Source organism: Galeopterus variegatus, unplaced genomic scaffold (assembly GCF_000696425.1).
Source record: "Galeopterus variegatus unplaced genomic scaffold, G_variegatus-3.0.2 Scaffold11432, whole genome shotgun sequence".
Taxonomy (NCBI): Eukaryota; Metazoa; Chordata; class Mammalia; order Dermoptera; family Cynocephalidae; genus Galeopterus; species Galeopterus variegatus.
Genome location: NW_007737543.1, coordinates 24,515 through 34,927, shown reverse-complemented (window position 1 = coordinate 34,927; position 10,413 = coordinate 24,515). Strand labels below are relative to the sequence as shown.

The 10,413-nt window shown below is 40.3% G+C and overlaps 1 protein-coding gene and 1 pseudogene across 1 annotated transcript; both read left to right on the top strand.

Moving 5' to 3' along the window:
- Nucleotides 1-417: 417 nt before the first annotated feature.
- Nucleotides 418-1,430, top strand: LOC103610619 (olfactory receptor 12D2). Its single transcript, XM_008594744.1, has one exon. The coding sequence runs from the start codon at nt 463-465 to the stop codon at nt 1,390-1,392; it is 930 nt and encodes a 309-aa protein (XP_008592966.1). The 5' UTR covers nt 418-462; the 3' UTR covers nt 1,393-1,430.
- Nucleotides 1,431-8,635: 7,205 nt separating this feature from the next.
- LOC103610620 lies at nt 8,636-9,982 on the top strand (annotated as a pseudogene).
- Nucleotides 9,983-10,413: the final 431 nt, after the last annotated feature.

Sequence of the window (10,413 nt, the reverse complement as noted above, 5' to 3'; positions counted from 1 at the left end):
ACACACACACACACAATTTTAAAAATTAAAGGGCTTTTTTGTCCCTTTAAATACTTTGTTGTTCCCTGTCTGTTTTTCTAAAGTTAAAATCCTTCACGTGGCTTCTTACTAGGTCAAGAGATAGCAGAGTTATGAAATACTTTAAAAATTACCCCCTGGTAGAGGTGACTTAGGATATTAGAGGAAAGTTGTACCAGAATGTAGATGTTCACAACCAGAGAAAATGGTAGGCTGGCAATATGCTCATAATCCCTNTGATGCACAGTCAAAATAGGCATGTATCCTTAATATTTAACAGTCTAACGGCCAAAAAATATTGTACAACTTCTGAGGCTGGGATCATGTAAAACAAGAATAGTATCCTCAGAAATATTTTGGTCTTGATTAGAAAATCCTGGGCTGAGAGGACTCATTCTCATTAGGGATAATGTTCCATGTATTCTCTTGTCATTTTTCAAAGTGATGCTGAATCAAACCTCAGTAACGGAATTTCTCCTTTTGGGAGTGACAGACATCCAAGAACTGCAGCCTTTTCTCTTTGTGGTTTTCCTCGCCATCTACTTTGCCAATGTGTCTGGAAATGGAGCCATCCTGATGATTGCCATCTTTGATCCAAGACTCCATTCACCTATGTATTTCCTCCTGGGGAACCTATCATGTCTGGATATCTGCTACTCCACAGTGACACTGCCAAAGATGCTGGAGAACTTCCTCTCTACACATAAAGCAGTTTCTTTCTCAGGATGCATAAGCCAGCTGCATTTTTTCCACTTCCTGGGCAGCACAGAGTCTATGTTGTTGGCTGTTATGGCATTTGACCGCTTTGTAGCTATCTGCAAACCACTTCATTACACTGTCATAATGAATCATCAGCTCTGTACCCAGATGGTTGTCACAGTCTGGATCATTGGGTTTTTCCATGCCCTGTTGCACTCCATAATGACCTCCTACTTGAATTTCTGTGGTTCCAATCATATCCATCACTTCTTCTGTGACGTTAAGCCACTGTTGAAGCTGGCCTGTGGGAACACTGAGCTCAATCAGTGGCTACTCAATACTGTCACAGGGACCATCGCCATGGGCCCCTTCTTTCTGACACTTCTCTCCTATTTCTACATTATCACCTATCTCTTCTTCAGGACCCATTCTTGCAGCATGCTTCACAAAGCACTGTCCACTTGTGCTTCCCACATCATGGTAGTTATTCTCTTCTATGTGCCTGTTCTCTTCACCTACATTCGTCCTACCACAGAGAGCTCCATGGACCAGGACCGGATCATTGCTATCATGTACAGTGTGGTCACTCCTGTACTAAATCCACTGATCTATACTTTGAGAAACAAGGAAGTAAAGGGGGCCTTGGGTAGGGTAATCAGAAGGAATCTGACTTGAAGAAATCTAAAAAACACTTATGAGGCGTAAATAACTAGGCAATGAGAACGATGAGAAGTGAAATTGTACTGCTTCTCAAATTGTTCAGCTAAATCCACTGATCTATACTTTGAGAAACAAGGAAGTAAAGGGGGCCTTGGGTAGGGTAATGAGAAGGAATCTGACTTGAAGAAATCTAAAAAACACTTATGAGGCGTAAATAACCAGGCAATGAGAACGATGAGAAGTGAAATTGTACTGCTTCTCAAATTGTTCAAAATATGTATAAAAGAGGAAACTAGATAAAGGAAAAATATATGGGAAGATCTAGTCTAGTTGTTACACAGTGTATTCCTAGGTAATATAAGGGAAATTTGAGCAAGTGGAACACTAGCAATAGAACCCTAATACTGAATTTGTCTGGGGAATATCAGCTGATAAAATTAATTTCTTATGTGTTCTTGTATAAAATCAGGTACACAAATATGCCTATGTTACCCATTTATTGAGTAGATAAATACTATTTAGGTATGTTTATCTGTATGGTCCCTCTAGATTAACACATTATAATGTGATCAATAAAATCACGCTTTTCTATTTTGAGAATTCTAATTTAGGGCCACAGTTACTCAATTGGTAAAGTCAATGCTAACTCACATATGAGTTCAGAAAAATTTTTAAGAAGCATGTCAGGATTTCTTGTTCTGGTCAAATGTTTTCATCACAAAGAAATGATTAAGTTTTGTGATGATGGCTAATTACCTTGATTTGATCATCACACATTGTGTACATGTATCAAAATATAACTCTGTACCCCATAAATATGTACAATAAGTACATTTCAATTAAAGATAAATTCCTTAAAGAAAAGATTTCTTGTTCTCCAAACAGGGGTGCAAATAAGTAATTAGAGCAAATGACATTGTAATCACTAATTAACAGAAATAGAATAACCAGTGGTTCATCTAAAAAGTTCTATAAGCTCTATCTCAAGAGATCTCTTAGATGTCAGCTGGCCTGACTGTCAAAGATTACTGTAAAATATTACTAAGATTGGAGGCAGGTTGAAAAAGTTCTCAAGAATCTCTATCTCATTAATATGTTTTTTTCCCCTCAGTCTTTGGGTCATGAAAAGTGATGACTTACAAAACCCCAGTTCCTATTTTACATTTTGTTTTCCTAGTTCTATAATTATTTTGACAGGTTTTAATGTAACATATTTTGAAATTAAGGAGTATGATTCTTTCCACTTTGTTCTTCTTTCTAAATATTGTATTGGTTACTCAGCATCCTTCTTGGATCCATATGAATTTTGATCGTTTTTTCTATTTCTAAAAAAATGCTATTGAAATTTGGATATAGATTGCATTGACTCTGTGGAGTACTTTGTGTAGTATGGACATTTTAACAATATTTTTAAAATTTATTTATTTTTATTATTTTCTTTTTACATTCTAAGATGTTGCAGAGAAGTTGGGGGAGGGGAGAAGAGAAGTGGGAGGGGGATAAGGTGGGAAGAGGAGGATGGAGGGGGGCATGGTTGAGGCCTGTAGTATCCCCCCTCATTCCAGCAGGGAAGCCCAGAGGGCTTCTGCAGTGGCTCAGTGGTCATTACTGGGCTGGGTGCAGGCATTAGGGTACATGGCTGAGGCCCTTGGCTCCCCACCTCCCCAGCTCAGGAGCCCAGGGCACTTCCAGTGGCACTCAGTGGTCATCACTGGTCTGGGTGCAGATGTTGGGACATGTGGCTGAGGCCCTTGGCCCCCCACTGCCCTTGTTCGGGAGCCTGGGGTGCTTCTCACAGCAGCTGAGTGCTCATTGCTGAGCTGGGTGTGGACAACAGGGGGCCGTGGCTGAGGCCCTCAGCCTCCCCAGCCCAGCTTGGAAGTTTGGGGTGCTTTGGGTCCTTCTAGGTTTTGTAGGTGTTCTTTGGTGATATTAGATCTGGTTAATATCAGAACTTTGTCTCTGATCTGTGGGATTTTTGTTTTTTCTTTCAGTTCTGTGTTGAATTATTTGCTATTTCCCCCACTTAACTCTGTACTGAAGCTAATTTGTTGTCCTTTCCTTACATCTAGAATGGGGAAACTTCCTATGAGAACCAGCACTTGAGCCCTGTGGTTGAGCTAAATTGCTACTTTGCAGCCAATTCACTGGGGAAAAATTTTTGTGCAGCTCAGGTTTAAATAGTTGACCTTGTAAGCAATTCTGGCTCTTGTGAGGTCTGGTACACCTGGATTGTAAGGAAACTCTGGTCTGGGCCTGAGTCTTCTCAGCAAACTGTAAACCCTGCAGTTCTGCATTCCTGAAGTCTCCTCTGAGTGGTCCTGTACTAATTGGAGGGCAAATCAGCTGTCCATGCTGTGCGCCAATGTTCTCCCAGTGGGCCCATCTCCCCTACCGCCTGCACCCCAAGCACTTCCCACAGGACAGGCCATGTGCTAGTCCCTTGCAATGACTCACTGGCCTCTGAGTGGCTCCTTTTTTCAGTTGTCTGTGACTCCTTGCTCCTATGTGGGTCCATGGGAACCCTGTTAGTGGGTCCCACCAACGCCGTCTTCTTCCCTACAGCCTCCAAGCAACTTCATACAAAGGACACAGCTGTGGCTTTTGCTGGGATCTTTCGCCATGTGCTCACCAGGGCCAGACTTGAAGTGGTTGGGGCTCAAAATGGTCAGAGTAGTCCATCCTTTCTCTCATCATAGCTTCTCCTGCCTTCATAAACTCCTACAGTTTCTCCTCCTCTTCCCCTGAGCTCTAGCTCATTTTAACAATATTAATTCTTCCAATCCAGAACATAGTATGTTTTTCCATTTATCTGTGTTTTCTTTAATTTCTTTCATCAGTGATTTACAGATTTTACTGACCAAGTCTTTCACATATTTGGTTAAATTTATTTCTAAGTTTATTCTTTTTTTTTTTTTTTTGTCCTTTTTGAGACGGGCCACACTGTGCTCAACCAGTGAGTGCTGTCAGTGCACCGGTCATCCCTATATAGGATCCGAACCTGTGGTGGGAGCACTGCACTCTCCCGAGCGTGCCACGGGCTTGGCCCTAAGTTTATTCTTTCTGATGCTATTGTAAATAGGATTGTTTTCTTAATTTTATTTTTCAATAGTTCATTATTAGTGTATAGAAAATCATCTGAGGGCCGGCCCGGTGGTGCACTGCTACAGTGCGCTGCTTGGGAGCGTGGCAGCGCTCCCGCTGAGGGTTGGGATCCCACATACAGACCGGTTCCCGCTCACTGGCTGAGTGAGGTGCGGGTGCGACACTGAGGGTTGCGATCCTGTGGCCGGTCCTGGTCCGGTACGGGCATGACACTGAGGGTTGCGATCCATTGCCGGACTCGAAAAAAGAGACAAAAAGGAAAAGAAAAAAAAAGAAAATCATCTGGTATTTGTATGTTGATGTTGTATCCTGCAAATTTACTGAATTAATTCTCACAGTTTTGGGGGGGGATTCTTGAAGATTTTCTAAAAATAAGATCATGTCATAGACAAGTGGGACTACACTAAACTAAAAACTTTCTTCACAGCAAAGGAAGCAGTCAATAAAATTAAAAAACCACCCACAGACTGGGAAAAAATGTTGGCAAACCATCTGTCTGATAAGTGGTTAGTATATAAAATATATAAGGATCTCCTACAACTCAATAGCAAAAAGAACAAACAACCTAATTTAAAAAATGAGCAAAGGATCTGAATAGACATTTCTCAAAAGAAGACATGCAAATGACCAACAAGTATATGAGAAAATACTCAACAACACTAATTGTCAGGTAAATGCAAATTAAAACCACAATAAGATATTACCTCATGCCTGTTAGAATGGTTTTTAGTAAAAGACAAAAAATAACAAGCACTAATGAGATTGTGGAGAAAAGAGGAACACTTGTACAATGTTGGGGGGAATGTAAATTAGTACAGCCATTATGGAAAACAGTATGGAGGTTCTTCAAATACTTGGACATTGAACTATGATGTGATCTAGCCAGTCCACTTCTGGGTATATATCCAAAGGAAGTGAAATCAGTCTGTGGAACAAATATCTACACTACCACGTTCATTAAAGCATTATTCACAATAGCCAAGATATACAATCAATGTATGTGTCCACCAACAGATAAATGGATAAGAAAATGTGTGTGTGTGTTTATATGTATACACACACACACACACACACACACATACATACATACATAATGGAATCAGCCTTTAAAAAGAAGGAAATCCTGTCATTTGTGACATGAATACACCTGGAAGATTTTCTGCCAAGGGAAATAAACCAGGCACAAGAAGACAAATATGATATGATCCCACTTACATGTAGAATCTTAAAAATTCAAACTTATAGAAGCAGAGAGTACAATGATGGTTTCCAGGTGGCGGGGAATGGAGGAAATGGAGAGATATTAGTTAAAAGGTACAATGTATCAGTTATATAGGATAAATGAGTTCTGGATTTCTAATATACTATATGGTGGCTGTACTGAATTGAATGTCCCCCCAAGCTCATTAAAGTTTGAATTATGTACCCCAACTTCATCTATTAGAAACTTGGCCCCCACTGAGACTGGTGGGAGAGTGGGAAATCCTAATATGGTAATTGAAAAGTGGAGCCTTGGGGAGATGATTGGATTGTAGGACCGTGCCATAATGAATGGAGTGATAGTTGTGGTCAGGGGCGTGGTTCTTAGGGCCTTGAAAGAAGAGCATATGAAAGGTTAGGCTCTCTCTCTGTTCGGCCATTTTGCAATGTGACACCCTGCCGTCACTGTTGCCACCACCAAGGCCTTCATCAAATGTGTTCCCTGGACTTTGGACTTACCAGACTCAGAAACTTTAAGCAATAAACTCGTTTTCTTTATAAAATACCCAATTCCATGTATTTTGTTATAAGCAACAGAAACAGACTAATACAGTGACTACAGTTAATAATATTACATTGTACCTTTAAAATCTGCTAAATTAGTAGATCTTAAATGTTCTCTCCACACACAAAATAAATGGCAACTATGTGAAGTGAAGGATATGTTAATGACTTGATCGTGGTAATTGTTTCACATTGTATATGTATGTTAAAACATCACATTGTACACTGTAAATATATAAAATTTTTATTTGTCAATTATACATTAATAAAGCTTGGGGTAAGAAAACTACAGTAAAAAAGAGTCTCTGATCTTGAGGATATACCAATAGAAACTTTGAAAATTGAAAAACAAAGAAAACAAAGAAGAATAAAATAACAAAATAATAAAAGCAGAATAGAATATCCAAAGTGTCTGAGACCACTTCAAAAAGTTGAATAAATGTAATAGGAATATAGAAGAATAAAAGAGAAATAAACAGAAGAAATATTTGAAACAATAATTACTGAAAATTCCTCCAAATTAATGTGAGATACCAAACCAAAGATCCAGGAAGTTCAAAGAACTCTGAGAAGTATAAATGCCAAAAAAAAAAACTACCCCAGGCACATAATTTTTAAACTACAGAAAATCAAAGATAAAGAAAAAATCCTGAAAGAAATCATAGGATAAAAACATCTTACCTACAGAAGAGCAAAGATAAGAATCACATCTGACTTCGCTTCAGAAATTATGCAAGCAATAAGAAAGTGGCATAAAATATACAGTGTTGATAGAAAAAAATTCACCAACCTAGAATTCTGTATCATGTGAAATTATTCTTCAAAAGTACATCCATGTTGCTGCGAATGGTAGTATTTCATTATTTTTTAATAGCAGAGTAGTATTCCATTGTGTAAATATATCACAATTTCCTTATCCATTGATCCAGTGATGTGTATTTAGGCTGATTCCAACTCTTGGCTACCATAAATAGAGCTGCAATAAACATGGGAGTGCAGGTATCCCTTTGACATGATGATTTCCATTCCTCTGGGTATATACCCAGCAGTGGATACTTAGAGAAAATTATATTAAGTGAAATAAGTCAGGCACAGAAAGAGAAATACTGCATGTTCTCACTTATTTGTGGGAGCTAATAAAAATAAATAAATAAATATACAAACAAATAAATGGGTGGGGAGAAGAAACAACAACTGCAACAGTTTCTTTAACTTGTTAAGGCAAGTAAACAGATATGATGTTGATGTGGGGGAGAGGGAGGTGGGAAAAGGAACACAAAAATCAACTACATTGTATATTGATAAATTAAAATTTTAAAAATAGGAAAAAAAGAAATTATTCTTCAAAAGTGAAGAAGAAATGCTTCCTCAAACAAAAATTGAAAAAACTTGTTGCCAATAGACCTGCCTTGCAAGAAATGTTAAAAAAAATTCTTTAGAGACAAAGAAAGTTATATAAGTCAGAAATTTGGATCTACATAAAGAAGGAAGAGCATCAAAGAAGGAATAAATGAAAGTAAATAAAAACTTTAATTTTTCTTCTTTTTAGTCGATCTAACAGATAATGGTTTGTTCAAGGTAACACTAGCAACAATGTATTTGACTATGTATATGTATATGTCATGTATATGTGAGGTATGTGTACTCATATGCTTGTCTGTGCTTAGAAGTGAAGTGAATGACAGCAATAATAAAAGGGACAAAGGGGGCCGGCCCGGTGGCGCACTGCTACAGTGTGCCACTTGGGAGCGCGGTGGCGCTCCCGCCGAGGGTTCGGATCCCACATGCAGACTGGCCGCTCACTGGCTGAGTGAGGTGAGGGCGCAACACCGAGGGTTGCAATCCGTTGCCGGTCACGAAAAAAGACAAAAAGGGGGAAGAAAATAAAAATTAAAAAAAAAATAAAAATAAAAATAAATGGGACAAGAGTGAGAGATTAGGATTATTTTGTTATTACATGGTGCTCATACTACCTGTGAAGTAGTTTATTGTTATTTGAAAGTGAGCTTTGATTAGCTGTAAATGTATATTGCAAACTCTAGGGCAACCACTAAACAAAAGTTAAAATATATATAACTGATATGCTAACACAGAAGAGAAAATGGAATCATATAAAATGCTCAATTAAAACCACAAAAGGCATAAAAAGAGTAGAAGGCAAAATAGAATTAAAAAAACATGAACAACAAATAGAAAATAATAACAAACATGGGAGGTATTAATCCAACCATATCAATAATCACTTTGAACATCAATGGTCTAAATGCACCAACTGAAAGACAGAGATTGTCAGAGTAAATAAAAAACAAGACCCAAATATATGTTGCCTACAAAAAAACCTACTTTATATATAAAGACACATATAGATTAAAAGTAAATAGATGGAGACATGGGGTCTTCCAACAGGGCAGTGGTGGTGCTGCGGGGTGGCTGGTGTCGCTGTCAGTGGCAATGCATTGGCAGTGGAGTCCAGTTTCTTACCAGCCACTACCGACCCTATGGCTCGACCTATAAGACACACTGGCCAGATGGAGAACTGCATCTGTCCAAATCATATTCTTCAGGAAACAGAAAATGCTTTCTGTTCAACTTGCTAGAAAATATTGGACAAGAATTAGCCAAAAAACAAGAAATTAAAGTACAAAAAAATTCCAAGATGAGGCCAAGAAGCTGAAAGAGTCAGATGTGCTCCAGGAAGCCAGACGGAAATATAAAACCATTGAACTGGAAACTATGTGGACCAGCAAAGTAATGAAGAAGAAACTCAGGGAGCTAACGGGGATGGTGAAGGAGAGTCTTGATGAAGTCAGAAATAACTACCTCAGCTGGAAAATGAAGGAAGGTATGGAAGAAGCAGCCAAGACAGCAAAGCAGTTGACCAAGACAGTGTCCAGGGGTAGGGAGAAGTTGGGCAAGTCCTTGGCCTTCAAAGCCATCTCCCAGGGGGTGGACACCATGAAGAAGAAAATCAACTATACTACCGCAGGCCCAAGAGACTCAGGAAAAGGACGGAGTTTGCTGGAGAGAAATTCAAGGAAGAGAATATGTTTGAGACTAACAAGGAAGCCCTGGGGTTTGTGCTGCACAAGGACTCCAAATGGTAACAGCAATGGAAGGACCTCAAGGAAAAAATGTGGTATTCAATCAGTTCTTCGAAAAGAAGATGAAGTATGATGAAAGTGACAACCTGCTCATCTGGGCATCCTGGGACCTGACAGACAAGGTTACTGATTTTCTGGGGGTTCTGTTTTCGAAGATGGAAGTGTTGGAAGTGCTCACAGAGATCCTCCTGGTGGACCTGGCCTTTGACTAACACCAGTTTCTGCAGCAGTGTGGGAACGACATCATCCCCAATGTCCTGGATGTCGTGATTTCTGGAGAGCTTGACATTCTCAAAGACTGGTGCTGTGAAGCTACCTACAGCCAGCTGGTCCACCCAATCCAGAAGGCCAACGCCATGAGCTTCCAGTTCCACTCCCATATCCTTGACATTGACAACGTCAACCTGGCCATGGGCAAGATGATGGAGCAGGGGCTGGTGCTGATCATCAGCTTCCAGGCCCAGCTGGTGATGTTGGTGAAGAACCCCAAAGACAAGGTAGTCAAGGGCAATCTGGACAAGGTGCTGTACATACGGGAAATGTGAGCACCCTGCTGAGACCAGGTCAAGCTCAAACCCTCCATAGCCTGGTGGCTCCTGGACATCTTCTCCTCCAGCACAGAGCAACTTCTCTGAGCATGGTAGCTGCCACCAGAGCCCCACGTCTGGATCAAGTGGCGGACGTGCAGGGGCAGCATCCGTGGCAACTCTAGACCTCTGGAGATAAGACTGTGCAGTCTGTCCTGAGCTCTACCAGGGCAGCTGCAAAACCAGCTGGATGGGGAAGGGATCTCTGGCTATTGAGGGTCCTTGGTGGCTGGAGATGTTCCCAAATGCTGGACCATGCACCATCCCTCTGCCACTTGGGGGCTGTTCACCAGGGCAGGGACACACAGATTACACAGTACCAAGAAGCCCCCAGGACCAGGGACTGCCCCCAGGGGCAGAGTGGTGGCGCCGGGGCCATGCTACTCAGAGAGGCTCATTGACTGTGCTAAGCCAGGCCATCTTAGTTCCACTTTTTATTTTAACAGTGCTCTTATATACTGTACATAAGCCTGAAATTT